Genomic DNA, 27,716 nt, shown 5'->3' with positions numbered 1-27,716 from the left:
GCAGGGTTTGGGGTGTGGGGCAGGGTTTGGGGCACAGCGGGGCAGGGTTTGGGGCACGGGGCAGGGTTTGGGGCGTGGGGCAGGGTTTGGGGCGTGGGGCAGGGTTTGGGGCACAGCGGGGCAGGGTTTGGGGCACAGCGGGGCAGGGTTTGGGGCACGGGGCAGGGTTTGGGGCACGGGGCAGGGTTTGGGGTGTGGGGCAGGGTTTGGGGTGTGGGGCAGGGTTTGGGGCACAGTGGGGCAGGGTTTGGGGCACAGCGGGGCAGGGTTTGGGGTGTGGGGCAGGGTTTGGGGCACAGCGGGGCAGGGTTTGGGGCGTGGGGCAGGGTTTGGGGTGTGGGGCAGGGTTTGGGGCACAGTGGGGCAGGGTTTGGGGCACGGGGCAGGGTTTGGGGGATGCTTTGGGGGATGGGGGAGGGTTTGAGGGAGGGGGGATGTTTTGGGGGATGGGCGATGATTTGGGGAATGCTTTGGGGAGTGGGGGATGATTTGGGGGATGGTTTGGGGGATGGGGGATGATTTGGGGGATGATTTGGGGGATGGGGGACACATCAGGGACATGGAGGGGTCAGGGGACCCTTGGGATGGGAACTGCGGGATAGGGCTTGAGGGATGGGAACCATTGGGATGGGGAATGTGGGATGAGGATTTTGGGATGGGGACTGTGGGATGGGGAATGTGGGATGAGGATTTTGGGATAGGGACTGCGGGATGAGGATTGAAGGATGGGGATTGAGGGATGGGAACCTTGGGATGAGGAATGTGGGATGGGATCCATTGGGATGAGGAATGTGGGATGGGATCCATTGGGATGGGGAATGTGGGATGGGGACTGTGGGATGGGAACCTTGGGATTTTGGGATGGGGAATGTGGATGGGGAACGTGGGATGGGAACCTTGGGATGGGGAATGTGGATGGGGAATGTGGGATGAGGATTTTGGGATGGCGAATGTGGGATGAGGATTTTGGGATGAGGATTTTGGAATGAGGATTTTGGAATGGGGACTGTGGGATGAGGATTTTGGGATGGGGACTGTGGATGGGGACTGTGGGATGGGAACCTTGGAATGGGGAATGTGGGACAGGGAATTTGGGATGGCAAGGGTGGGGGACGAGGATTGAAGGATGGGCATTGAGGGATGGGAACCTTGGGTTGGGGAATTTGGGATGGGGAATGTGGGATGGAGGGGGCTTGGGGGGGTCCCCCAAAGTGCTTGGAGCTGCTCAGCCCCTGGGTATGGGAATGGGATGGGGAATGTGGGATGGGAACCTTGGGATGGGGACTGTGGGATGGGGAATGTGGACAGGGAATGTGGGATGAGGATTTTGGGATGGGGACTGTGGCATGAGGATTTTGGGATGAGGATTTTGGGCTGGGAGCCGTGGGAAGGCTGGGCCCCTCACCTGTCCAGCAGCACCTCGATGGTGAGCTGCTTGTACCTGCAGGGACGGTCAAGGCCCATTTGGGATCACGAATGCCCCGAGCCCGCTCCCAGCCCGCTCCCAGCCCGCTCCCAGCGGGATGTCCCGGTAGGATACTGGGTGAAGGTGAGCGGGATCCCGATCTGGTAGTCCCGGATGGCGTTGAGGACCCGCAGGTCCTGGCACATGCGCACGAACCCCTCCGGGGGGAATTTATCCAGGAAGCACTTCCCGAAGGAAGCTGCCTGCGGCGGGATCGGGGGAGAATCAGGTCACGGAGAGCTGGAGTTAATGGGATCGGGGTCCCCTTGGCCAGCCCGCTGCCCTTTTGGGATGAGCAGGACCCTCTGGTGTCCCTGCGCCAGATTTGGGGTCCCAGGCACCGGGGTTAATGGGATGAGAGTGCCTTTGGCTCTGTGGGACCCTCTGGTGTCCCTGCTCCAGGTTTGGGGTCCCAGGGACTGGGATTCCCAGGATTGGGATCCCCCTGGCTCTGTGGGACCCTCTGGTGTCCCTGCTCCGGCTGTGGGGTCCCAGGGACTGGGATTCACAGGATTGGGGTCCCCTTGGGATCTGTGGGACCCTCTGGTGTCCCTGCTCCAGGTTTGGGGTCCCAGGGACTGGGATTCCCAGGATTGGGATCCCCCTGGCTCTGTGGGACCCTCCAGTGTCCCTGTTCCATGTTTGGGGTCCCAGGGGACTGGGATTCACAGGACTGGGATCCCCTTGGGATCTGTGGGACCCTCTGGTGTCCCTGCTCCAGGTGTGGGGTCCCAGGGACTGGGATTCCCAGGATTGGGATCCCCCTGGCTCTGTGGGACCCTCTGGTGTCCCTGCTCCGGCTGTGGGGTCCCAGGGACTGGGATTCACAGGATTGGGGTCCCCTTGGGATCTGTGGGACCCTCTGGTGTCCCTGCTCCAGGTTTGGGGTCCCAGGGACTGGGATTCCCAGGATTGGGATCCCCCTGGCTCTGTGGGACCCTCTGGTGTCCCTGCTCCGGCTGTGGGGTCCCAGGGACTGGGATTCACAGGACTGGGATCCCCTTGGGATCTGTGGGACCCTCTGGTGTCCCTGCTCCAGGTTTGGGGTCCCAGGGACTGGGATTCCCAGGATTGGGATCCCCCTGGCTCTGTGGGACCCTCTGGTGTCCCTGCTCCAGGTTTGGGGTCCCAGGGACTGGGATTCCCAGGATTGGGATCCCCCTGGCTCTGTGGGACCCTCTGGTGTCCCTGCTCCGGCTGTGGGGTCCCAGGGACTGGGATTCACAGGATTGGGGTCCCCTTGGGATCTGTGGGACCCTCTGGTGTCCCTGCTCCAGGTTTGGGGTCCCAGGGACTGGGATTCCCAGGATTGGGATCCCCCTGGCTCTGTGGGACCCTCTGGTGTCCCTGCTCCGGCTGTGGGGTCCCAGGGACTGGGATTCACAGGATTGGGGTCCCCTTGGGATCTGTGGGACCCTCTGGTGTCCCTGCTCCAGGTTTGGGGTCACAGGGACCCAGATTCCCAGGATTGGGATCCCCCTGGCTCTGTGGGACCCTCTGGTGTCCCTGCTCCGGATGTGGGGTCCCAGGGACCGGGGTTAATGGGGTTGGGGTCCCCCAGCTGCAGCGCGCCGTGGTGCTGGCCTGGCAGCTGCCTGGTGCTCGCGGGAAGCTGCCTGCGGGATCGGGGGAAAATCCCTCAGGAAAATCCTTTGGGAAAATCTTTCAGCTCCACCCTCCTTCCTCCCCTTCCTCCTCCTCCTCCTCCTCCTCCTCCTGCTGCTGCTGCCACTCCCGGCTCACCCTCAGCAGGGATTTCTGGGTGTCGGGCTCGTGCTCGTAGCCCGCGGCCTCGATGCACTGGCCCACGGCCTCGGGAAGCAGCTGCTGCTCCCGGATTTCCCGCAGGTACTCGTCGGCCTTCTGGCTCTCCTTCTGCGGGGAAAACGGGAACGGGGTGCCCCGTGGCACACGGAGCCCTCGGGATGCCACCCCAGCGGGTGTCTGGGAAGGGGGAATGGACGGATGTACCTCGTATTCCTTCTGCGCCTCGAGGAGCAGAGCGCCCGGAGCCATGGAGGCGATCCGGAAAATCTCCTGGCTGGCTTCTGCAGGGATTGGGATAGGGCACGGCTGAGGGGCTGCTCCAGCCCAGAGCTGGCACCGGGTGCCACTTCCATGAGCTGGCAGCATCCTCCAGCAGCGGGATCGTGGAATGGGTTGGGTGGGAAGGGATCTGAAATCCCATCCCATTCCAAGCCCAACACCTTCCCCAATTCCAGCTGGATCCAAGCCCCAGTGTCCAGCCTGGCCTTGGGCATTCCCAGGGATCCAGGGGCAGCCCCAGCTGCTCTGGCAATTCCAGCCCAGCCCCTGCCCACCCTCCCAGCCAGCAATTCCTTCCCAACATCCCAGCCCAAGCTCCCCTTTCCCACTGGGAAGCCATTCCCTGCCTCCTGGCCCTCCAGCCCTTGGCCCCAGTCCCTCTGCAGCTCTCCTGGAGCCCCTTTAGGCCCTGCAAGGGGCTCGCAGCTCTCCCTGGCTCCTTCCCTTCTCCAGGGCAACATTCCCAGCTCTCCCAGCCTGATCCAGAGCAGAGGGGCTCCAGAATCCTGGAATGCTTTGGGTTGGAAGGACCTTAAAGCTCCTCTAATTCCATGGGCAGGGACACCTCCCACCATCCCAGGTGGATCCAAGCCCCAGTGTCCAGCCTGGCCTTGGGCACTTCCAGGGATCCAGGGGCAGCCCCAGCTGCTCTGGCAATTCCAGCCCAGCCCCTCCCCACCCTCCCAGCCAGCAATTCCTTCCCAACATCCCAGCCCAAGCTCCCCTTTCCCACTGGGAAGCCATTCCCTGCCTCCTGGCCCAAATCCCTTCTCCCAAATTCCTCTGCAGCTCTCCTGGAGCCCCTTTAGGGACTCTGAGGATTCCCTGGAGTTCTCCCTTCTCCAGGTGAACATTCCCAGTCTGGCTCCAGAATCCCGGACTGGTTTGGGTGGGAAGGGACCTGGAATCCCACCCAGCCCCACCAGGGACACCTCCCACTATCCCAGCTTTCTCCAAGCCCCATCCAACCTGCCCTTGGACCCTTCCAGGGATGGAGCATCCACAGCTTCTCTGGGAATTCCTGGGCCAGGTTTCCTTATCCCAGGTGCCCAGGAGGGCAGGGAAAACTCACCTGGGATCTCGTGCAGGAACTCGTGGGAGGTGCGGGACAGGATCCGGACCCCGTCCAGCTCGGGCACCAGGTGGGAATCCTCATCCAGGACAAAGCTGTGCTCCCGCTAAGGGCTGGGGCACGGCCACGGCTCCAGGGACACCACAGAGGGAACGCTGTGGGATGGGGAAGGGACCTGGGAGCATCCCTGGGGACAGGAAAAGGACCTGGGAGCCAGAGTAGGAGTTGGGAGCATCCCATGGGACAGGGAAAGGACCTGGGAGCATCCCATGGGACAGGAAAAGGACCTGGGAGCATCCATGGGAATAGGGAAAGGACCTGGGAGCATCCCATGGGACAGGGAAAGGACCTGGGAGCATCCCATGGGACAGGGAAGGACCTGGGAGCATCCCATGGGACAGGGAAAGGACCTGGGAGCATCCCATGGGACAGGGAAGGACCTGGGAGCATCTCAGGGGACAGGGAAGGACCTGGGAGCTTCCCAGGGGACAGGGAAGGACCTGGGAGCATCCATGGAACAAGGAAAGGACCTGGGAGCTTCCCATGGGAACGGGAAAAGGACCTGGGAGCATCCCAGGGGACAGGGAAGGACCTGGGAGCATCCCTGGGGACAGGACACCGAGGGGACCCCGCAGTGCCGGTGACAGAGGAGGTGGCAGCAGCACGAGGAGGGCCCAGGAATGTCCCCTCTTCCCAAAGGATACCGGATGCACTCCGAGGAATTGCCCACCACCATCAGCTGCCGCTCCCAGGCCAGCACCACGGCGCGCTGGCGGCTGCGGGGCCGCGTGCACCTGGGGGACCCCAACCCCATTGACCCCGGACCCTGGGACCCCACAGCCGGAGCAGGGACACCAGAGGGTCCCACAGAGCCAGGGGGATCCCAATCCTGGGAATCCCAGTCCCTGGGACCCCACACCTGGAGCAGGGACTTCAAAGCGTCCCACAGATCCCAAGAGGACCCCAATCCCATTAATCCGGGTCCCTGTGACCCCAAACCTGGAACAGGGACACCAGAGGGTCCCACAGAGCCAGGGAGACCCCAATCCCATTAACCCCAGATCCCTGTGACCCCAAACCTGGAACAGAGACACCAGAGGGTCCCACAAATCACAAGGGGACCCCAATCCCGTTAACCCCAGATCCCTGTGGCCCCAGAGGGTCCCACAGATCACAAGGGGATCCCAATCCCGTTAACCCCAGATCCCTGTGGCCCCAGAGGGTCCCACAGATCACAAGGGGACCCCAATCCCGTTAACCCCAGATCCCCGTGGCCCCAGAGGGTCCCACAGATCACAAGGGGATCCCAATCCCGTTAACCCCAGATCCCCGTGGCCCCAGAGGGTCCCACAGATCACAAGGGGACCCCAATCCCATTAACCCCAGATCCCCGTGGCCCCAGAGGGTCCCACAGATCACAAGGGGATCCCAATCCCGTTAACCCCAGATCCCCGTGGCCCCAGAGGGTCCCACAGATCACAAGGGGACCCCAATCCCGTTAACCCCAGATCCCCGTGGCCCCAGAGGGTCCCACAGATCACAAGGGGATCCCAATCCCATTAACCCCAGATCCCCGTGGCCCCAGAGGGTCCCACAGATCACAAGGGGATCCCAATCCCGTTAACCCCAGATCCCCGTGGCCCCAGAGGGTCCCACAGATCACAACGGGACCCCAATCCCATTAACCCCAGATCCCCGTGGCCCCAGAGGGTCCCACAGATCACAAGGGGATCCCAATCCCGTTAACCCCAGATCCCCGTGGCCCCAGAGGGTCCCACAGATCACAAGGGGACCCCAATCCCATTAACCCCAGATCCCCGTGGCCCCAGAGGGTCCCACAGAGCCAGGGGGACCCCAATCCCATTAACCCCAGATCCCCGTGGCCCCAGAGGGTCCCACAGATCACAAGGGGATCCCAATCCCATTAACCCCAGATCCCTGTGGCCCCAGAGGGTCCCACAGATCACAAGGGGACCCCAATCCCGTTAACCCCAGATCCCTGTGGCCCCAGAGGGTCCCACAGATCACAAGGGGACCCCAATCCCATTAACCCCAGATCCCTGTGGCCCCAGAGGGTCCCGCAGAGCCGAGGGGAGCCCCAGGAAGGCCGGGGGTGCCAGGTGGGCAGTGCCAGCGCTCACCAAACCATCTGCCTGGGCGGGGATCGGACGCCGGTGCTGAACTCGCAGAACTTTTCCTGTGGGAGAGGAGAGGGGTCAGGGACGGGCACTGGGAATGTGGGGTGGGCACTGTGCCACCCAGAAGGTCCCACAGATCCCAAATCCCGCCCTGGAAGGAAGCTGGGCTCCGAGCAAGGCGGGGAACATTCCTGAATCTGGGGCTGTGAACGGAAACCAGCTGGACTTGGGGCACAGGGAAGGCAGCGGCACCAGCTCTGGGGTTCTGCCAGGATATGGGGTGGCCTGACCCCCCCAGGGACCCCGCAGAACCCCTCAGGGACCCCCCCAGGCCAGGTGAGCTCACCTTGAGCGAGGCCATCCCCATCCAGACGGTGCCGGAGTCGCAGAAGAGGGCGAGGTGCCGGTGGGTGAAGGACACGGCCATGTGCAGGAACGGCCCCGCCGAGGGGCTCAGCCCGGGGGGGCTCTGGGCGGGACAGGGGGGGTCACTGGGGGCCACCAGTGGCACCCCCAGAGTGACCCCCGAGCGGCACGGCCAGAGCAGGGGGAGCCCCTCCCGCCCTGCCCCGCTTTCCACATCTGAGCTTGGGAGAGGGGCAGGGAGGGGGTGGGGGAGAGTGGGGAAGGGGGCTGGGAGCATCCCATGGGAGAGGGGAAGGAGCTGGGAGCATCCCATGGGATGGAGAAAGCACCTGGGAGTGAGTGTGGGGAGTTGGGAGCATCCCATGGGAGAGGGGAAAGACCTGGGAGGATCCCATGGGATGGGGAAAGGACGTGGGAGGATCCTATGGGAGGAAAAGCACCTGGGAGCATCCCATGGGACAGGGAAAGGACCTGGGAGTGAGTGGGGGGACCTGGGAGCATCCCAGGGGACAGGAAAAGGACCTGGGAGCATCCTACAGGGTGGGAAAAGGACGTAGGAAGATCCTATGGGATGGGGAAAGCACCTGGGAGTGAGTGAGGGGAGTTGGGAGCATCCCATGGGACAGGGGAAGGACCTGGGAGCATCCCAGGGGACAGGAAAAGGACCTGGGAGTGAGTGGGGAGGGGGCTGAGAGCATCCCATGGGACAGGGGAAGGACCTGGGAGCATCCTACAGGGTGGGAAAAGCACCTGAGAGGATCCTATGGGATGGGAGAAGCACCTGGGAATATCTCATAGAACAAGGGAAGGACCTAGGAGGATCCTATGGGATGGGGAAAGCACCTGGGAGCATCCCATGGGATGGGGAAAGAACCTGGGAGGATCCTACGGGATGGGGAAAGGACCTGGGAGCATCCCAGGGGACAGGGAAAGGACCTGGGAGCATCCTACGGGATGGGGAAAGGACCTGGCAGCATCCCATGGGATGGGAAAGGACCTGGGAGGATCCTACGGGATGGGGAAAGGACCTGGGAGCATCCCAGGGGACAGGGAAAGGACCTGGGAGCATCCTACGGGATGGGGAAAGGACCTGGGAGCATCCCATGGGACAGGGGAAGGACCTGGGAGCATCCTACAGGGTGGGAAAAGCACCTGAGAGGATCCTATGGGATGGGAGAAGCACCTGGGAATATCTCATAGAACAAGGAAAGGACCTAGGAGGATCCTATGGGATGGGGAAAGCACCTGGGAGCATCCCATGGGATGGGGAAAGAACCTGGGAGGATCCTACGGGATGGGGAAAGGACCTGGGAGCATCCCAGGGGACAGGGAAAGGACCTGGGAGCATCCTACGGGATGGGGAAAGGACCTGGGAGCATCCCATGGGACAAGGGAAGGACCTGGGAGCATCCCATGGGACAGGGAAAGGACCTGGGAGCATCCCAAGGGACAGTGGGGCCCCGGGTGCGCAGCGCCATCCCATAATTGCCTCACCACCACGGAGCAGGAGGTGTTGTCCAGCAGGAAGAGCTCCTGTCCCACGGCCAGGAGCACCATGGTCACTCTGTCCTGGGTCAGCACGGCCCAGCACGGCGGGGGCTTCTGCAGCCCTGCGGGGACAGCGTCAGAGCCCTGGGGACAGGGACGGACACGGGGATGGACAGACGGACACGGGGATGGACAGCGGGGCACGGGGATGGACAGACGGACACGGGGATGGACAGAGGGACACGGGGATGGGGATGGACAGAGGGACACGGGGACAGGGATGGACAGAGGGATGGACAGACGGACACGGGGATGGACAGCAGGACACGGGGATGGACAGGGGGACACGGGGATGGACAGAGGGGACACGGGGATGGGGATGGACAGAGGGATGGACAGACGGACACGGGGATGGACAGCGGGGCACGGGGATGGACAGAGGGACACGGGGATGGACAGCGGGGCACGGGGATGGACAGACGGACACGGGGATGGACAGAGGGACACGGGGACGGGGATGGACAGAGGGATGGACAGACGGACACGGGGATGGATGGACGGACACGGGGATGGATGGACAGACGGACACGGGGATGGACAGACGGACACGGGGATGGACAGAGGGACACGGGGACGGGGATGGACAGAGGGACACGGGGATGGGGATGGACAGAGGGACACGGGGACGGGGATGGACAGAGGGATGGACAGAGGGACACGGGGATGGACAGCGGGACACGGGGATGGACAGAGGGATGGACAGAGGGACACGGGGATGGACAGCGGGACACGGGGACAGGGATGGACAGACGGACACGGGGATGGACAGCGGGACACGGGGATGGACAGAGGGACACGGGGACAGGGATGGACAGAGGGATGGACAGAGGGACACGGGGATGGACAGCGGGACACGGGGATGGACAGAGGGGACACGGGGATGGACAGAGGGGACACGGGGACAGCGATGGACAGAGGGACATGCGGACAGGGATGGACAGAGGGACATGGGGATGGATGGGGGGACACAGGGATGGACAGGGGGGACACAGGGATGGACAGGGGGACACGGGGACAGGGATGGACAGACGGACACGGGGATGGACGGGGGGACACAGGGATGGACAGGGAGGACATGGGGACAGGGGAGGATGGGGAGGGACAGAGGGACAGACAGAGAGGGATGGGGGACAGAGGTACAGGGGGGGACAGAGGGGGACGGGGAGGGGACAGAGGAACGCGTGAGAAGGGGGAACAGAGGGCCAGAGGAGCAGCAAGGACAGCGGGACAGGGGGACACGGGGACAGGGATGGACAGGGGGACACAGGGACACGGGGACACAGGGACACGGGGACACCCACCGGGAACCTCGGGCAGGCGGCGCAGCTTGAGGTCGTCGATGTTGGTGGCCAGGGAGAAGCGCAGCGCTCCTGTCAGGATGGCCACGCCCGTCCCGAACTCCGTGTGGAAAACCTGCGCCTCCAGCACGTGGTTCTGCAGCACCTCCTGCGCCAGGACACGGCGGACATGGGGACCCTGGGGACCCTGGGGACCCTGGGGACACTGGGGCACGCGGGGCTCGGCTCAGGCACGCAGCGAGGAGGGGAATGCTCTGCCCTCCGGGATGGATCCCAGCTCGTTCCCAAGGGATGGGACAGCCCTTGGTTCCCCGCGGTGCTCCAAGGGGTCGATTCCGCATCCCCCAAACCCTGCCCGGGACATCTGACAAGAGGCAGAGCGAGGGGGAAATGGAACAGAGCAAATTCGGGGTGGGAAAGCGGGAAGGAATTCCTGGCTGGGCTGGAATTCCCAGAGAAGCTGCGGCTGCCTCTGGATCCCTGGGAGTGTCCAAGGCCAGGTTGGACATTGAGGCTTGGAGCACCCTGGGATGGTGGAAGTGTCCCTGGGATGGTGGGAGGGTCCCAGGGATGGTGGGAAGTCTCCCAGGGATGGTGGAAGTGTCCCTGGGATGGTGGGAGTGTCCCTGGGATGGTGGGAGTGTCCCTGGGATGGTGGGAGGGTCCCAGGGATGGTGGGAAGTCTCCCAGGGATGGTGGAAGTGTCCCTGGGATGGTGGGAGTGTCCCAGGGATGGTGGGAGGTGCCCCAGGGATGGTGGAAATGTCCCAGGGATGGTGGGAGTGCCCCTGGGATGGTGGGAGGTGCCCCAGGGATGGTGGAAATGTCCCAGGGATGGTGGGAGTGTCCCTGGGATGGTGGAAATGTCCCTGGGATGGTGGGAGTGTCCCTGGGATGGTGGGAAGTGTCCTTGGGATGGTGGGAGTGCCCCAGGGATGGTGGGAAGTGTCCCTGCCCATGGCAGGGGTGGAACGGGACAGGGGTGGAACGGGACAGGGTGGAACGGGACAGGGGTGGAACGGGACAGGGGCGGAACGGGACAGGGGCGGAACGGGACGGGGGTGGAACGGGACAGGGGTGGAATGGGACAGGGCTGGAACGGGACGGGGGTGGAACGGGACAGGGGTGGAACGGGACGGGCTGGAACGGGACGGGCTGGAACGGGACAGGGTGGAACGGGACAGGGGTGGAACGGGACGGGGTGGAACGGGACAGGGGTGGAACGGGACGGGGGTGGAACGGGACAGGGCTGGAACGGGACAGGGGTGGAACGGGACAGGGTGGAACGGGACGGGGTGGAACGGGACAGGGTGGAACGGGACAGGGGTGGAACGGGACGGGGGTGGAACGGGACAGGGGTGGAACGGGACGGGGTGGAACGGGACAGGGTGGAACGGGACAGGGCTGGAACGGGACAGGGTGGAACGGGACGGGCTGGAACGGGACAGGGCTGGAACGGGACGGGCTGGAACGGGACGGGGGTGGAACGGGACAGGGTGGAACGGGACAGGGGTGGAACGGGACAGGGGTGGAACGGGACAGGGTGGAACGGGACAGGGTGGAACGGGACGGGGCTGGAACGGGACAGGGGTGGAACGGGACGGGGGTGGAACGGGACAGGGGTGGAACGGGACAGGGCTGGAACGGGACAGGGGTGGAACGGGACGGGGCTGGAACGGGACAGGGGTGGAACGGGACGGGGGTGGAACGGGACGGGGGTGGAACGGGACGGGGGTGGAACGGGACGGGGTGGAACGGGACGGGGGTGGAACGGGACAGGGGTGGAACGGGACGGGCTGGAACGGGACAGGGGTGGAACGGGACAGGGGTGGAACGGGACAGGGGTGGAACGGGACGGGGCTGGAATGGGACGGGGTGGAACGGGACGGGGTGGAACGGGACGGGGTGGAACGGGACGGGGTGGAACGGGACAGGGGTGGAACGGGACGGGGTGGAACGGGACGGGGTGGAACGGGACAGGGGTGGAACGGGACGGGGTGGAACGGGACGGGGTGGAACGGGACAGGGGTGGAACGGGACAGGGGTGGAACGGGACAGGGGTGGAACGGGACAGGGGTGGAACGGGACGGGGTGGAACGGGACGGGGTGGAACGGGACAGGGCTGGAACGGGACAGGGGTGGAACGGGACAGGGGTGGAACGGGACGGGGGTGGAACGGGACGGGGTGGAACGGGACGGGGTGGAACGGGACAGGGTGGAATGGGACAGGGTGGAATGGGACAGGGTGGAACGGGACAGGGTGGAATGGGACAGGGTGGAACGGGACGGGGTGGAACGGGACAGGGTGGAATGGGACAGGGTGGAATGGGACAGGGTGGAACGGGACAGGGCTGTGAGGTCGCTGCCCCGTCCCGGCACCCGTTCCCTCACGTTTCCCATGCTGAAGTGCCGCTTGAACTCGCAGAACAGGTTGTAGACCAGCACGGTCCCGTCCTCCTGGATGCACAGCAGGTCCTCCCCCGCCGTCCAGCCCAGGTGCACCAGGCGGCCGCTCTTCCACTGGGAATGGCACGGGAAAGGGTCAGCTCCGGGGTGCTCCGGACAGCCCCGAGCCAGGGATGTCCCTCCCGTGGGGTCAGCGGGAGTGGCTGAGGTCTGACAGCTTGTCCAGAGGTTGGACACCTTGTCCAGAGAGTTGGACACCTCGCCTGGAGGTCCAACACCTCATCCAAAGGTCTGACATCTCATCCCAAGGTCTCACACCTCATCCCGAGGTCCGACACCTCATCCCAAGGTCCAACACTTCATCCAAAGGTCCGACACCTCATCCAGAGGTCCAACACCTCATCCCAAGGTCTGACACCTCATCCCGAGGTCCGACACCTCATCCCGAGGTCCGACACCTCATCCCAAAGGCGTGACACCTCATCCCAAGGTCTGACACCTCATCCCAAGGTCCAACACCTCATCCCAAGGTCTGACACCTCATCCCAAGGTCCAACACCCCATCCCAAGGTCTGACACCTCATCCCAAGGTCCAACACCTCATCCCAAGGTCCGACACCTCATCCCAAGGTCCGACACCTCATCCCAAGGTCTGACACCTCATCCCAAGGTCCGACACCTCATCCCAAGGTCCAACACCTCATCCCAAGGTCCAACACCCCATCCCAAGGTCTGACACCTCATCCCAAGGTCCAACACCTCATCCCAAGGTCCAACACCCCATCCCAAGGTCTGACACCTCATCCCAAGGTCCAACACCTCATCCCAAGGTCCGACACCTCATCCCAAGGTCCCGACACCTCATCCCAAGGTTCCGACCACCTCATCCCAAGGTCTAACACCTCATCCCAAGGTCCGACACCTCATCCCAAGGTCCGACACCTCATCCCAAGGTCCGACACCTCATCCCAAGGTCCAACACCTCATCCCAAGGTCCAACACCCCATCCCAAGGTCTGACACCTCATCCCAAGGTCCAACACCTCATCCAAGGTCCAACACCCCATCCCAAGGTCTGACACCTCATCCCAAGGTCCAACACCTCATCCCAAGGTCTGACACCTCATCCCAAGGTCTGACACCTCATCCCAAGGTCCAACACCTCATCCCAAGGTCTGACACCCATCCCAAGGCCTGACACCTCATCCCAAGGTTCCAACACCTCATCCCAAGGTCCGACACCCCATCCCAAGGTCCGACACCTCATCCAAGGTCAACACCTCATCCCAAGGTCCAACACCCCATCCCAAGGTCTGACACCTCATCCCAAGGTCCAACACTTCATCCCAAGGTCTGACACCTCATCCCAAGGTCCAACACCTCATCCCAAGGTCCAACACCCCATCCCAAGGTCTGACACCTCATCCCAAGGTCCAACACCTCATCCCAAGGTCCAACACCCCATCCCAAGGTCTGACACCTCATCCCAAGGTCCAACACCTCATCCCAAGGTCTGACACCTCATCCCAAGGTCCAACACCCCATCCCAAGGTCTGACACCTCATCCCAAGGTCCAACACCTCATCCCAAGGTCCGACACCTCATCCCAAGGTCCGACACCTCATCCAGAGGTCCAACAATCCCAAGGTCCAACACCTCACCTGCCCTGGCTCTTCTCCAGGTCCCTGCAGTCGTGGCACCTCTCCCCGTCCCTCCACTGCCCCGTGTCCGCCCCAGCCCCAGGCAGGAGAAGGGAGGAGGTTCCTGCGGCTCCAAACCCCATCCCATGCTCCTCTCCCATCCCTGGGCACCTCCCTCTCCCCTTTGCTCCCACATCCCTGTCCCCCACAAACGCGGGGGTGTCCGTCCCCTCCCGCCTCACCGGGACACTGGCCAGGAGCAACCCCGAGGCCGAGTAGATCTCCAGGAGCGGGCGGGCGCTGGGGGTCTTCTCCCACCGGGAATTCCTCAGCAGAGCTGGGGAACGAACATTCCCTGAGCCGTCCCCGGCACAGCCCCGGCTCGGGGGGCTTGGAGGGGCTGCACCCACCTATGGGACCCCCGTACGGGGCCGCTGCCACCACGCAGTCCCGCAGGTCCTCCCGCAGCCCCCATTCCATGGAGTACAGCTCCAGCTTCCTGCCGGGACACGGACGGAGGGATGGAGGGATGGAGGGATGGATGGATGGAGGGAGGGATGGATGGAGGGATGGATGGATGGATGGATGGATGGAGGGATGGATGGATGGAGGGAGGGATGGAGGGATGGATGGATGGAGGGATGGAGGGATGGAGGGATGGAGGGATGGAGGGATGGATGGAGGGATGGATGGAGGGATGGATGGAGGGATGGAGGGATGGATGGAGGATGGATGGAGGGATGGATGGATGGATGGATGGATGGATGGATGGAGGGAGGGATGGAGGGAGGGATGGAGGGATGGATGGATGGATGGATGGAGGGATGGAGGGATGGATGGATGGATGGAGGGATGGATGGATGGAGGGATGGATGGAGGGATGGATGGAGGGATGGATGGATGGATGGATGGATGGATGGAGGGATGGATGGATGGATGGATGGATGGAGGGATGGAGGGATGGATGGATGGATGGATGGATGGATGGAGGGATGGATGGATGGATAGAGGGATGGATGGAGGGATGGATGGATGGATGGATGGATAGAGAGATGGATGGATGGATGGATGGAGGGAGGGATGGATGGATGGATGGATGGATGGATGGATAGAGAGATGGATGGATGGATGGATGGATGGAGGGAGGGATGGATGGATGGATGGAGGGATGGATGGATGGAAGGATGGATGGATGGATGGATGGATGGAGGGATGGATGGATGGAAGGATGGATGGATGGATGGATGGAGGGATGGATGGATGGATGGATGGATGGATAGAGAGATGGATGGATGGATGGATGGAGGGATGGATGGATGGATGGATGGATGGATGGATGGATGGATGGATGGATAGAGAGATGGATGGATGGATGGATGGATGGAGGGAGGGATGGATGGATGGATGGAGGGATGGATGGATGGATGGATGGATGGATGGATGGATGGATGGATGGATGGATGGATGGAAGGATGGATGGAAGGATGGATGGATGGACAGACAAGTGGCAGGCACAGGGATGGCGGGCCACGGATGGTGCCCACCCCCAGCCGGCCCTGGGACCCCCCTGATAGACCCCAGGAGCCCCGAAATCCACAGACATCCCGGGAACCCCTCAGACCGCGCCGGTGACCCGGGGCCACCGCAGGACCTCCCAGCCAACCCCAAAATCTGTGGGCACCACGAGACCCCTCCCAGCCAACCCCAAGACCATCCCAGGACGCCTCACGACAGCCCTGGGACCCCTCAACCACCCCCGGGACCCCCTTCCCAGCCATTCCCAAGATCCACCGGCACCACGAGACTCCTCCAAACAGCCTCAAGACCCCCCCAACCACCCCCGGGACCCCATTCCCAGCCCTGGCATCCCCCCGAGCATTCCCGGGACCCCTCTCCCAGCCCCGAGACCCTCAAACACACCCGGGACCCCTCTCCCAGAGAGCCCCGGGACCCCCGAGCAGCCTCGGGCCGGTGCCGCCCCTCACCGGTAGAAGGTCTCCTCGCCCAGCGGGTTCCAGTTGGCCGTGTAACAATCCATGGCGCGGCCGGGACGGGGGAACGGGGATGGGGCGGGGTGAGGGGGAACCGGGACCGGGAGCGAGATTGCGACCGGGCGGCCCCGGCGCTTCCCTCAGCCGCGCCACGCCCCTCACGTCACGCCGTGACGCCACGCCGGCCGCCGCCATCTTGGGTAAGGGCACCGGCAGGTGAACGGGGAACCGCCGCCATCTTGAGTGAGGGCAGTGAGGAAGGGGAACCGCCGCCATCTTGAGTGAGGGCAGTGAGGAAGGGGAACCGCCGCCATCTTGGGTGAGGGCAGTGAGGAAGGGGAACCGCCGCCATCTTGAGTGAGGGCAGCGGGAAAGGGGAACCGCCGCCATCTTGGCTGAGGGCACGGGCCCTGTCCCCCCCAAATGTCGCCTGTCCCCAAAGATTTCCCCTCTCCCCCAAGATCTCCGTTGTCCCCCAGCGTGTCCCCAGCTCCCTCAAGGTGCCCCCTTACCCTCAAAGGTGCCCCCAAGATGTCCCCTGTTCCACCAAGACATCCCTCAAGGTATCCCTTCTCTCCGAAGGTACTCGCTGTCCCCAAAGGCACCCCTTGTCCCCCAAAGTGTCCCCCAAGCTGTCCTTTACCCCCATGGGGTTTTCCCCGTCCCCCAAGACGTCCCTTGTCACACACAGTGTTCCCACAGGTCTCTCTTTATTTCCCGCTGCTGGAAATCCGGGAAGGGCCGCGGTGCCGGCTCCTGCGCCGGGGTGGGGATTGGGGCTGCCATGGTGGTGCTTCGTGTGCCAGAGCTGGAGTGCTGTGCTGGAGTCCCGGAGTTGTTCGGATGCCAAGGCGCTGCCACACGTCCTGCTGTCGGGGTGCCCCGGCAGCGCCACACGTGCCAGGCTGGGGTGCCGCGGCGGTGCTTCGTGTCCCGGGATCGTGGTGCCGTGCTGGTGCTGCTGTGCCAGGATTGGGGTCGGAGCGCTGGGGCGATGCCTCGTGTCCTGGGGCCGGGTTTTGGGGTGCCATAGCAGTGCCCCGCGTGCCAGGGTTCGGGTGCCACGGCAGCGCCACGCGTGCCACGGCAGCGCCTCATGTCCCGGCCTCGCGGTGCCGCGGCGGTGCTGCTGTGCTGGGGCTGGAGCTGGGGTGCCACGGCGCTGCCTCGTGTGCCAGGTTCGGGGTGCCGCGCTGTCCCGTGGCGCCGTGGCAGTGCCACCCATTCCAGGCCCCCGGCGCCCCTCGGGCCCTACTTGGTGCCATCGCCCAGGTCGCAGCGGTAGCGGAAGATCTGGAAGTTCAGCACGGTGCCCAGCAGCGAGGGGTAGGACATGCCCACCCTGCGGAAGCCCTGCCCCTCGTACAGCCGCTGCGCCGCCACCTGCACCATGGAGGTGCTGAGCACCACGGCGCCGTAGCCACGGGCACGGGCGAAGCCCAGCACCTCCCGGCACAGCGCCCGCGCCAGCCCGCGGCCACGGTGCTCCCGGCTCACCGACATCCTCTTCAGCTCCAGCTCGCCGCGGCCTGCGGGCACCACCGCCACCATGCCCACCACGGTGCCACCCGCCTCGGCCACCCAGAAGCAGCAGTCGGGCGGGCGCAGGTAAGCGCCGGGCACATCGCACAGGTCGGTGCCCAGCGCGTCGCGCACGTACTCGGCGCTGAGCGAGCGCACCAGCACCCAGAGCAGCACCAGCGCCAGGGCCACGGCGCCCAGCCCCAGCACCCAGGAGCCGGCGGCCGCCCTCGCGGCCACGAACACGGCCAGCAGTGCCAGCCGTACCCGCGCCGAGCGCAGCACGTGCCGGAAGCCGGCCGGGGCGTGCTCCAGGATGCCGCGGGCGAACAGTGCCCGCACCGCCTCGTAGTCCTGCTCCCGGTACTGCCGGATGCGGAACGACGCCATGGGGTCACCTGTGGGGTGGGATAAGGGGCGGTCAGGGAGGTGCCATGGGTGGGGATGCCCGGGGTAAAACTGATGCCATCCCTGGGGTGGTACAGGGGGGTCAGGGCAGTGCCCACCTCCACAGGGACCCCCCCAGGGTACCCCCAGACTCATCCCTGGGGTGGTACAGGGGGGTCAGGGCAGTGCCCACCTCCACAGGGACCCCCCCAGGGTACCCCCAGACTCATCCCTGGGGTGGTACAGGGGGGTCAGGGCAGTGCCCACCTCCACAGGGACCCCCCCAGGGTACCCCCAGACTCATCCCTGGGGTGGCACAGCGGGGTCAGGGCAATGCTGGTGCGGCTCCCACCCAGGGATACCCCAAAAGCAGCGGGGAAGCAGATGGGGGGGGTCCCTTCCCCCCTTTGATGGGCCCCCATCGGGGGGGGTTCACCCCCGAGCCCGGCTGGGCAGGGGGTTTAAGCGGGACACGCAGGGTGGGCACCAGGGGCTGCGGGGGGCACAGAGGGGAACAGCAGCAGGATCTGGGGGTGCCCCACCCCTCCCCGGGTCCTCAACACTCACCGGGAGCCGCGGCACCACCCGGCCCGGGCAAAGGTGGGCAGCCCGTGGGCACCGTCCTTTGCCCGCCGGGCCGGGCCGGAGCGGGGCGAAGGGACACGGGGCGGGGCACGAGGGGACAGAAGGGGACAGAAGGGGACAGAAGGGGACAGACCCCCCCCCCCCGGGGGCCGCTCAGGGCTGGGGGGGCTGAGCCAGGTTGGGCACAGCGAAGGAGCCGGGGATCCCCAAACCCCGCACGGCCTCAACCCCCCCCCCCCCCCCCCCCCCCCCCCCCCCCCCCCCCCCCCAACCTCCTTTCCCGGGCTCCCGGCACCCCCTCCCCAAAATAAATCCCAAATCCGCTCCCTCCCTCCCCCCACCTGCTGCTCCCGGCGCTGTCGCTCCTCAAACCGGGGCCAGCGGCTGTGCAGCTCCTCGGGGCAAACCGGGGGGTCCCTCACCGGCCGTGGGGGGCTCGGTGACCCCTCCCCAGCACCACGCGGAGGGGCTTTTTTTTGGGGGGGGAGAGGAGGGGATCTCTTTGTTTCCCCAGCCGGCCGCTCCCAGCGCTGGCAGACGCCGGATGCGTTCAGCCCATTGTTGTACGGCCCTTGGGGTGGGGGAGCTCGGGCAGGTTTGGGGGGGCTCTGGTGATAGCAGGGCAGCGAGGGACCCCCGATTTGGGCCGTGCCCAGGCCGGCGGAGGCTCCGGCGGCGCGGCGGGCGCAGGCGCCGAGCGGGAGGTGCTGCCCCTGCCGATGTTGGATGATGCCATAAACCCATCCCGGGAAGGTTATGGGGTCACGGGGAGGGGGGATCTGGGGGCGCAGCAGCAGCAGCATCTGCGCAGGGCACGGGGGGCCCGGGAAGTGACGAGGGGACCCCCTGTTCCCCCCCCCCCCCCCGCCCCCCAAATCCCGGTGATGGGGCAGCAATGGATGGCTACGGGCATGGCGGTGAAACGGGGACCACCACTGGCACCCCTTCCCGTGGCCCCAAATCCCCTTCCCGCTCCCCGAAAATGGGGTCCAACCACTCCAGCACCCCTAAAATTTGGTCCTAAGTGCCCCAAACGCCTTTCCCCCGATCCTAAATCCCCCTCCCCGACCCCCAAAAATGGGTTCCCACCCCTCCAGCACCCCCAACAGGGGCTCTAAACCTCCCCAAACCCCCACCCCCACTCCCCGCGATGACCCCAACCCCCCGTTTTTTAGGGGCTGCGAATTCCAGCACCCCCAGACCTCACTTCCAACACCCCAAAAACTCCCCCAAAATCCCCTAAACCCCAAAAACCCCACTCACCGAGCACCTCGAGCATGAGGTGCTGTACCCCCCGAAGTAGAAACACCCCCCAGCTCGGCGCTCGGGGGGGCCCCAACTGGACCTGGGGGTGACCCCCCCCTGTCCAGGGTCACCCCGATGGGCTGGGGAGGTCATCACGGTGATGACCACCCCCCCCAAACCCGTGCTGGAGCCTCCCCGTGGGGCGCCGTGGGGGTCCCGGGGGTGTTGGGGACCCCCGAGGAAGGGCTCAGCCCAGGGTCGAGGACAGGTCTTTATTTCGGGTGGGGGGACAGGCACGGGGGGGATCCCTCGGGCAGCCTGAGATATTGGGGGCACGGTCCCAGCACCCCCGACCCCCTCTCCATGGTCACCCCATGGCCCCAGCAGCCCCTGGATCCCCACTCCTGACCCTCTCCCGGTGTCCCCACAGCCCCAACATCCCCCAGTGCCCCCCCACCATGGTCCCAGGACCCCCCCGCACCCTTCCTGTGCCTCCACGGTCCCAGTACTTCCCAGACCCCCACAGTCCAGGCACCCTCTGGACCCCCCTACCCCGGAGACCCCCCCATTGTCCCCACGCTCCCCAGAACTTCGCAGACCCACCCCCTCAGCACTCTCATGGCCCAGCAGCCCCCAGACCATCCCAGTGGCCCCAGCACCTTGTGGGCACCGCACGCTGCAGACCCCCACTGTCCCCGTGGTCCAAGAATCCCCCCAGTATCCCCCCAGTGCTCCCAGTATGGCCCCGCTATCCCCGAGCCCCCTCAGCGTCCCCCCAGCCCCGCCCCCTCCGCGCCGCCCACACATCTCGCATCCTATTGGTCCCCGACTCCCATAAGCCCCGCCCCTCATCTCCAGCAGCCAATAGACGCCCAGAGATTCGAGGAGGGGGCGGGACGAGGGCTCCGGGGGGCAGCGGGGCGGGGCCAGAGCGCCATCGCCAATGGGCGGGGCTTACGGGGAACGACCATTTATGGGCAAATGGGGCGGGGCCTAGCGGGGGGGGCGTGTCTCAACGCAGCATTTCTATTGGCCACCAGGGAATGGGCGGGGTTTGACTGGTCCATTTATGCGCACGGAGGGGGCGTGGCCTGGCGGGGGCGTGGCCTCGCCGTGTTCGCGCGCTGGGGGCCGGGGCAGGATCGAGTCCCGGTGCCGTTCCCGGTCCCGTTCCCGGTGGTCCCATTCCTGCCCCGGTTCCCGGTCCCATTCCCAGCCCCCTCCGCCGCCCCAGGCCCGCAGAGTCGCAGCGGCAGCGCAGCCAAACTTTACTGGGAGCCGTCGCGCCCCGCGCCCCCCCCCGGCCGAGCCCGCGGCCCCGGGGCCGGCCCGGTCACTGCCCGCGGCCGTGGGCGCGCAGGCGGCGGAGGCGCAGCCGCTGCAGCCGCAGGGCCGGGTCGGGGCCCGGGCGGCTCCTCCCGGGCCGGTGCCGGCCCCGCGCCCGCGCCAGGCGGAAGCTGCACGGGGTGGGCACGTTCTCGAAGTAGACCCGGCACGGCTGCGTGGCCGCCTCGTAGCCCTCGGCCCGCGCCGTCACCTCGTACTCGCCCGGGTTCAGCAGCCGCCAGTAGTCCCCGTCCGAGGCTGCGGCGGGGGCGGGTGTCACGCTCCTGTCCCCCATCCCTGTCCTCATCCCCAGCCCCATTGCATTTGCATGCCCAGTCCCGTTCTTGTCTCATCCCTGTTCCTGTTCCCATCCCCGATCCCATTCCCGCTCTAATCCTACTTCCATTGCCATCTGCAACCCCCAATCCCATCCCCCTTCCATCCCTGTCCCCAGCCCCATCCCATTCGTATCCACAACCCCATTCCTGTCCCCATCCCTTTTCCCAGTCTATTTCCATCCCCACCTGCAATTCCCAATCCCATCCCCAAATCCCATCTCATTATCTCGTTCCTTTCCCTGTCCCCATTCCCAGCCTCATCCCATTCCTATTCCCATCCCAATCCCATTCTTCTCCCCATCCCACCCCCTTTCCCGCTCTAATCCTATTTCCATCTCCATCTGCAACCCCAATCCCACCCCTAAATCTCATTCCCATCCTCACCCCCGCCCCATTGCCACCTCCAGCCCTATCCCTGCTCCCAACCCCGTTACTGCCCTTATCCCATCTTCACTCCCACCCGGATCCCGTTTCCGCCGCCACCCCAAATCCGGCCCCACTCCCCTCCCGGTGCCCCCGTACCGGTGCGGACGTCGTGGTTGATGCCATCCACGGAGATGATGGCGTTGGGGATCCCCTGCTCGGTGTCGCTGTCCCGAACCACGCCCTTGATCCCGCGGTGCACCTGGAGCCGGGGGGTCCCGGGGGGTCGGGCAGGTGCCACAGGGTGTCCCCAGTGTGTCCCTCCCCTCCCCAAGGATCACAGACACCCCTCCTGGGGGTTCTCTGTCGCTGACCTGCCCAGGACCCCGTGTCCCCATGGTCCCCCAGCACCTCCAGACCTCCCCCAGTGTCCCGATGAACCCAGCACCCCCCAGACCCCCCACCCTGGACCCTATTCCTCAGTGTCCCCATGGTCCCAGACCCGCCGGTGTCCCCACTGCCCCAGAACCACCTGGACACCCCAATTCCCCCATCGCCAGAACACCCCTAAACCCCCCGTCCTGAACCCCTCTTCCCCGGTGTCCCCGTGATCCCAGCACCCCCTGAGCCCCCTCAATGCCCCGATGAACCCAGCACATCCCAGGACCCCCATCCTGGACCCCCCTTCTCCAGTGTCCCAATGGCCCAAAGATCCCCAAATCTCCCACTCTCGACACCCCTGGTGTCCCCATGGCCCCAGAACCACCTGGATCCCCTCAGTGTCCCCATGATCCCAGAACCACCTGGACCCCCCCGGTGTCCCCATGGCCCCAGAACCACCTGGATCCCCCCAGTGTCCCCATGATCCCAGAACCACCTGGATCCCCCCAGTGTCCCCATGATCCCAGAACCACCTGGATCCCCCCGGTGTCCCCATGATCCCAGAACCACCTGGATCCCCTCAGTGTCCCCATGATCCCAGAACCACCTGGATCCCCTCGGTGTCCCCATGATCCCAGAACCACCTGGATCCCCTCAGTGTCCCCATGATCCCAGAACCACCTGGATCCCCTCGGTGTCCCCATGATCCCAGAACCACCTGGATCCCCTCAGTGTCCCCATGATCCCAGAACCACCTGGATCCCCCCGGTGTCCCCATGATCCCAGAACCACCTGGATCCCCTCAGTGTCCCCATGACCCCAGAACCACCTGGATCCCCTCAGTGTCCCCATGATCCCAGAACCACCTGGACCCCCTGGTGTCCCCATGATCCCAGAACCACCTGGATCCCCCCAGTGTCCCCATGATCCCAGAACCACCTGGAACCCCTGGTGTCCCCATGATCCCAGAACCACCTGGACCCCCTTCCCCAGTGTTCCCTATGATCCCAGAACCACCTGGATCCCCCCGGTGTCCCCATGATCCCAGAACCACCTGGATCCCCTCGGTGTCCCCATTGCCCCAGAACCACCTGGATCCCCTCAGTGTCCCCATGATCCCGGAACCACCTCTGGATCCCCTCAGTGTCCCCATGATCCCTAGAACCACCTGGATCCCCCCGGTGTCCCCATGATCCCAGAACCACCTGGATCCCCCCAGTGTCCCCATGATCCCTAGAACCACCTGGGATCCCCCCTGGTGTCCCCATGATCCCAGAACCACCTGGACCCCCCCGGTGTCCCCATGATCCCAGAACCACCTGGATCCCCCCAGTGTCCCCATGATCCCAGAACCACCTGGATCCCCCCCAGTGTTCCCCATGGCCCAGAACCACCTGGATCCCCCCAGTGTCCCCATGATCCCAGAACCACCTGGACCCCCTGGTGTCCCCATGATCCCAGAAACCACCTGGATCCCCCCAGTGTCCCATGATCCCAGAACCACCTGGATCCCCTCTGGTGTCCCCATGATCCCAGAACCACCTGGATCCCCCCAGTGTCCCCATGACCCAGAACCACCTAGGACCCCCCTGGTGTCCCATGATCCCAGAACCACCTGGACCCCCCCGGTGTCCCCATGATCCCAGAACCACCTGGACCCCCCTCAGTGTCCCCATGATCCCAGAACCACCTGGATCCCCCCAGTGTCCCCATGGCCCCAGAACCACCTGGATCCCCCCAGTGTCCCCATGATCCCAGAACCACCTGGACCCCCCTGGTGTCCCCATGACCCCAGAACCACCTGGATCCCCCCCAGTCGTCCCCATGATCCCAGAACCACCTGGATCCCCCCCCAGTGTCCCCATGATCCTAGAACCACCTGGATCCCCTGGTGTCCCCATGACCCCAGAACCACCTGGATCCCCCCGGTGTCCCCATGACCCCAGAACCACCTGGATCCCCCCCAGTGTCCCCATGATCCCAGAACCACCTGGATCCCCCCAGTGTCCCATGATCCCAGAACCACCTGGACCCCTCGGTGTCCCCATGATCCCAGAACCACCTGGATCCCCCCAGTGTCCCCATGATCCCAGAACCACTGGATCCCCCCAGTGTTCCCTATGATCCCAGAACCACCTGGATCCCCCCAGTGTCCCCATGATCCCAGAACCACCTGGATCCCCTCAGTGTCCCCATGATCCCAGAACCACCTGGATCCCCCCCAGTGTCCCATGATCCCAGAACCACCTGGATCCCCCTCAGTGTCCCCATGATCCCAGAACCACCTGGATCCCCCCAGTGTCCCCATGATCCCAGAACCACCTGGACCCCCTTCCCCAGTGTCCCCATGATCCCAGAACCACCTGGATCCCCCCCGGTGTCCCCATGATCCCAGAACCACCTGGATCCCCCCTCAGTGTCCCCATGATCCCAGAACCACCTGGACCCCCTGGTGTCCCCATGATCCCAGAACCACCTGGATCCCCCCAGTGTCCCATGACCCAGAACCACCATGGATCCCCCTCGGTGTCCCCATGATCCCCAGAACCACCTGGATCCCCCCTCAGTTCGTCCCAATGATCCCCAGAACCACCTGGATCCCCCCTCAGTGCCCCATTGGATCCCCAGAACCACCTGGATCCCCTCAGTGTCCCCATGATCACCCAGAACCACCTGGATCCCCCTCAGGTGTCCCCATGATTCCCCAGGAACCACCTGGATCCCCCCCTGGTGATCCCCATGATCCCAGAAAAAAAACCCCCCCCACCTGGATCCCCCAGTGTCCCCATGTTCCCTATGATCCCAGAACCACCTGACCCCTGGTCGTCCCCATGATCCCAGAACCAACCTGGATCCACCTCGGTGTCCCCATGATTCCCCAGAACCACCTGACCCCCCTGGTCTGTCCCCATTGATCCCCGAACCAACCTGGATCCCCCTCAGGTGTCCCCATGAACCCCAAGAAACCACCTGGATCCCCCCGGCGGTCCCCATGATCCAGGAACCCACCTGGGACCCCCCCAAGCGTCCCCCATGATCCCTAGAACCACCTGGCTCCCCCTCAGTGTCCCCATGATCCCAGAAACCACCTGGACCCCCCCGGACTCACCATGATCCCAGAACCACCACACCGCCCATTCCTGGCCCCCCTTCCCAGTTGCCCATTCCCAGCAACTCCCCGGACCATCCGGACAGACAGACCGGGGGTTGCTTCGCTCACCGTTGAGCCACTCCCTCCCTGCCCAAACCCCAACCCCGACGGTGCCACCCCACGGCCGCCCCGTGCCCGACCTGGCTCCATGAAGAGCAGCAGCGACTATCCCGGTTGTTCTCCCACTCCTCGGGCAGCTCGGAGGCGTGCGGGAATTTGTCACAGGACAGCTCCACGGTGATCTCGAAGCAGTTGGTGTGCAGGTAGCTGAAGTCGTTCATACCTGCGCGGGACAGCGGGGCGGTGGCAGAAGGGACAAAAGGGGCGACAGAAGGGTGTGGCCGAGGCTCCTTACTCACCTGCCGGCCACCGTGGTGCCAGTTGCGCCGTTGATGATGTTGCCGAAGCGCGTGAAGTCGTCGTAGTGGCAACGCCGGCGGTCGCCGCTGGCCATGGCCAGGTTGGCGGTGGCGTAGACGGTGGCCAGCCAGCGGAAGACGCCGTCGTCGGGCGTGGGGGTCAGTTCTTGGGCCTTCCAGTAGGTGCGGGTCATGTCGAAGGGGTAGGTGACCACCAGCTCGCCGCCGTGCAGGTTGGCGCTCAGCACGAACGGGTAGCGCTGCATCCACGCGATCACCGCCCGCGTCTCCGGGGCCACCTGCGCGGTGCCACCCGTGCCACCCGTGTCACCCGTGCCACCCGTGCCACCCAGGCTGCTGTTGGCCTCTTGGGATGAGTTGGGGTTTGGCCTCGGTGTGGTCACCGGTGGGTGGGCAGCACCGCGGTGCTGGTGGGGCAGGACTGGGAAGGGTTTTGGGGGCGTTTCAAGGGGATTTGGGGGGATTTTGGGGGATTTAAGGGTCTTTTTGGGGGATTTTGGGGGTCTTACGACAGCATTGCCGTGAGGGATTTTGGGGGCTTTTAAGGGGGTTTTACCACAGCATTGCCGTAAGGGATTTTAGGGGTTTAAGGGGGTTTTGGGGGTGTCACCACAGAATTGCCATTTTGGGGGGTTTTAAGGGGGTTTTGGAGGTGTCAGCACAGCATTGCCATGAGGGATTTTGGGGGGTTTTAAGGGGTTTTTGGGGGGGTTTAAGGGATTTTGGTACACCACAGCATTGGTATGAGGGATTTGGGGGTTTTAAGGGGGTTTTGAGGGGTTTTAAGGGGATTTTGGTACACCACAGCATTGGCTATGAGGGACTTGGGGGGTTTTAAGGGGGTTTTGAGGGGTTTTAAGGGATTTTGGCGCACCACAGCATTGATATGAGGGATTTTGGGGGGTTCACTGCGGTGCTGGTGCAGGAGGATGTGGAGGGGTTTTGAGAGGTTTTTGGGAGGTTTTAAGGGGGTTTTGAGGGGTTTCCAAGGGATTTTTGGGGTCTCACCACACACTGCCATGAGGGATTTTGGGGGCTTCACCGCAGCGCTGGTGAGGGAGGATTGGGAGGGTTTTGGGGGGGTTGCAGGGGGATTTGGGGGGGCTTCGAGGGGTTTTGAAGGGGTTTGGGAGGCCTCACACAGCACTGGCGCGAGGGATTTTGGGGGATTCACTCTGGTCTGGTGCAGGAGCATGGAGGGCTTTTGGGGGATTTCAGGGGTGTTTTGAGGAGGTTTTGGAGGGTTTTAAGGGGGTTTGGGGGGTCTCACCACAGCACTGACACGAGAGATTTTGGGGGTTTCACTGTGGTGCTGGTGCAGGAGCACGGAGGAGCTTTGGGGGGCTCACCACGTCATTGGGGGTGGGATGATGGGGTGCACGAGGGAGGGGGTTCAGGGCTGGTTTTTGGGGTCTCACTGTGACACTGGCACAGCACGAGTGGGTTTCGGGCTCTCCCCACGGCCCCCATCCCGGGAGGATCGGGCGTTTCGGGCTCTCACCGTGGCGTTGTGCGAAGTGTAGTACTCGGGGATGGGGATGTAGTGGTTGGGGAACTGGTGGGGCACCAGGTCGTTGTCCTCGGCGTCCCACAGCGCCGTGTTCAGGTCGGCAAAGTTGTGGTTGAGGTCGATGCCCTCGTAGGTCCAGCGGCCCATGGCCCATCCCGCCAGCTCCGAGCCCTGGTGGGGACACCGCGGTCACCGCCACGGTCACCAGGATGGCACCAGGATGGCACCGGGGTGGCGATCCCGACCCTACCAGCTTGTAGGCGGTCTCGTAGCCGTCGGGGTTCATGGAGGGCAGCAGGTGGATGCGGGTGTCCGTCACCAGCTGCACCACGCGCGGGTTGCCCAGCCGGAATTCCCGGCACAGGAATTCCATCAGGTTCAGCAGCAGCTCCCGGCCCAGCACCTCGTTCCCGTGACATTCCCGGCCACGTAGCGGAATTCCGGCTCGCTGCCGGGCCGTGGGGACGTGGTTGGGATGGTCTTGGTGGCTGTCCCCACCTCCCTGCACCAGCCTGGACGTCGCTGTGTCCCCATCCCCATCCTACATATCCCCAGTCCGC

General features: G+C 64.6%; 4 protein-coding genes and 1 long non-coding RNA gene across 8 annotated transcripts in view; all 5 read right to left on the bottom strand.

Moving 5' to 3' along the window:
- The window catches only part of VPS16 (VPS16 core subunit of CORVET and HOPS complexes), a 29,788-nt gene extending 13,663 nt beyond the window's left edge, over nucleotides 1-16,125 (bottom strand). Inside the window, exons 1-14 of the mRNA XM_032109816.1 lie at nucleotides 15,964-16,125; nucleotides 14,389-14,477; nucleotides 14,221-14,315; nucleotides 12,325-12,453; nucleotides 9,937-10,081; nucleotides 8,582-8,697; nucleotides 7,068-7,190; nucleotides 6,725-6,780; nucleotides 5,288-5,377; nucleotides 4,584-4,678; nucleotides 3,437-3,513; nucleotides 3,209-3,340; nucleotides 1,541-1,668; nucleotides 1,406-1,441 (exon numbers count right to left, since the gene is read on the bottom strand). Of these exons, the coding sequence (XP_031965707.1) occupies nucleotides 1,406-1,441; nucleotides 1,541-1,668; nucleotides 3,209-3,340; nucleotides 3,437-3,513; nucleotides 4,584-4,678; nucleotides 5,288-5,377; nucleotides 6,725-6,780; nucleotides 7,068-7,190; nucleotides 8,582-8,697; nucleotides 9,937-10,081; nucleotides 12,325-12,453; nucleotides 14,221-14,315; nucleotides 14,389-14,477; nucleotides 15,964-16,016 (1,364 nt within the window). The 5' untranslated portion in view covers nucleotides 16,017-16,125. The remainder of the gene's footprint in view (nucleotides 1-1,405; nucleotides 1,442-1,540; nucleotides 1,669-3,208; nucleotides 3,341-3,436; nucleotides 3,514-4,583; nucleotides 4,679-5,287; nucleotides 5,378-6,724; nucleotides 6,781-7,067; nucleotides 7,191-8,581; nucleotides 8,698-9,936; nucleotides 10,082-12,324; nucleotides 12,454-14,220; nucleotides 14,316-14,388; nucleotides 14,478-15,963) is intronic.
- Nucleotides 7,343-8,574, bottom strand: LOC116444432. 3 transcript variants are annotated; one of them, XR_004240307.1, is made up of 3 exons: nucleotides 8,364-8,574; nucleotides 7,900-8,239; nucleotides 7,343-7,837 (listed from the first exon to the last, which is right to left on the bottom strand). It is a non-coding gene; the product is annotated as an uncharacterized LOC116444432 (long non-coding RNA). The 3 variants fall into 3 exon arrangements; XR_004240306.1 differs by having other exon boundaries at nucleotides 7,900-8,208; nucleotides 8,395-8,574; XR_004240308.1 differs by having other exon boundaries at nucleotides 8,085-8,208; nucleotides 8,395-8,574.
- A 535-nt stretch (nucleotides 16,126-16,660) lies between the features above and the next one.
- On the bottom strand, nucleotides 16,661-18,889 carry NAT8 (N-acetyltransferase 8 (putative)). 2 transcript variants are annotated; one of them, XM_032109905.1, is made up of 2 exons: nucleotides 18,804-18,889; nucleotides 16,661-17,888 (listed from the first exon to the last, which is right to left on the bottom strand). In XM_032109905.1, exon 2 carries the CDS (start codon nucleotides 17,878-17,880, stop codon nucleotides 17,221-17,223), a length of 660 nt encoding a protein of 219 aa, XP_031965796.1. In that variant the 5' UTR covers nucleotides 17,881-17,888; nucleotides 18,804-18,889; the 3' UTR covers nucleotides 16,661-17,220. The 2 variants fall into 2 exon arrangements, with proteins under 2 accessions (XP_031965796.1, XP_031965797.1); XM_032109906.1 differs by lacking the exon at nucleotides 18,804-18,889 and adding an exon at nucleotides 18,445-18,533.
- Nucleotides 17,885-20,021, bottom strand: LOC116444057 (basic salivary proline-rich protein 2-like). Its single transcript, XM_032109112.1, has 4 exons — nucleotides 19,726-20,021; nucleotides 18,804-19,175; nucleotides 18,240-18,370; nucleotides 17,885-17,888 (listed from the first exon to the last, which is right to left on the bottom strand). The coding sequence occupies exons 1-4, from the start codon at nucleotides 19,858-19,860 to the stop codon at nucleotides 17,885-17,887; spliced, it is 642 nt and encodes a 213-aa protein (XP_031965003.1). The 5' UTR covers nucleotides 19,861-20,021.
- Nucleotides 20,022-20,719: 698 nt separating this feature from the next.
- CPXM1 (carboxypeptidase X, M14 family member 1) lies at nucleotides 20,720-27,690 on the bottom strand. The gene is given in 7 exon segments (XM_032109111.1): nucleotides 20,720-21,291; nucleotides 21,894-21,996; nucleotides 25,407-25,548; nucleotides 25,626-25,924; nucleotides 27,148-27,327; nucleotides 27,407-27,574; nucleotides 27,577-27,690. Coding segments are annotated over 7 exon segments (1,257 nt in total). The 3' UTR covers nucleotides 20,720-21,040.
- Between the last annotated feature and the right edge of the window lie 26 nt (nucleotides 27,691-27,716).

The sequence above is a fragment of the Corvus moneduloides genome, chromosome 5 (assembly GCF_009650955.1).
Source record: "Corvus moneduloides isolate bCorMon1 chromosome 5, bCorMon1.pri, whole genome shotgun sequence".
Classification (NCBI taxonomy): Eukaryota; Metazoa; Chordata; class Aves; order Passeriformes; family Corvidae; genus Corvus; species Corvus moneduloides.
Note: the sequence above shows the minus strand (reverse complement) of the source record. Positions and strands in the feature narration are given on the sequence as shown.

Excerpts from the sequence above, each read along its gene's own strand:
- NAT8 (XM_032109905.1), bottom strand. The coding sequence starts at position 17,880 with ATGGCGTCGTTCCGCATCCGGCAGTACCGGGAGCAGGACTACGAGGCG.
- LOC116444057 (XM_032109112.1), bottom strand. The coding sequence starts at position 19,860 with ATGACCTCCCCAGCCCATCGGGGTGACCCTGGACAGGGGGGGGTCACC. Across the intron at positions 19,176-19,725 it reads CCTCATGCTCGAGGTGCTCG|GGGCAGCACCTCCCGCTCGG; the intron begins GTGAGTGGGGTT and ends CAACATCGGCAG. Across the intron at positions 18,371-18,803 it reads GACAGCGCCGGGAGCAGCAG|CCCCTGGTGCCCACCCTGCG; the intron begins GTGGGGGGAGGG and ends TGCCCCCCGCAG.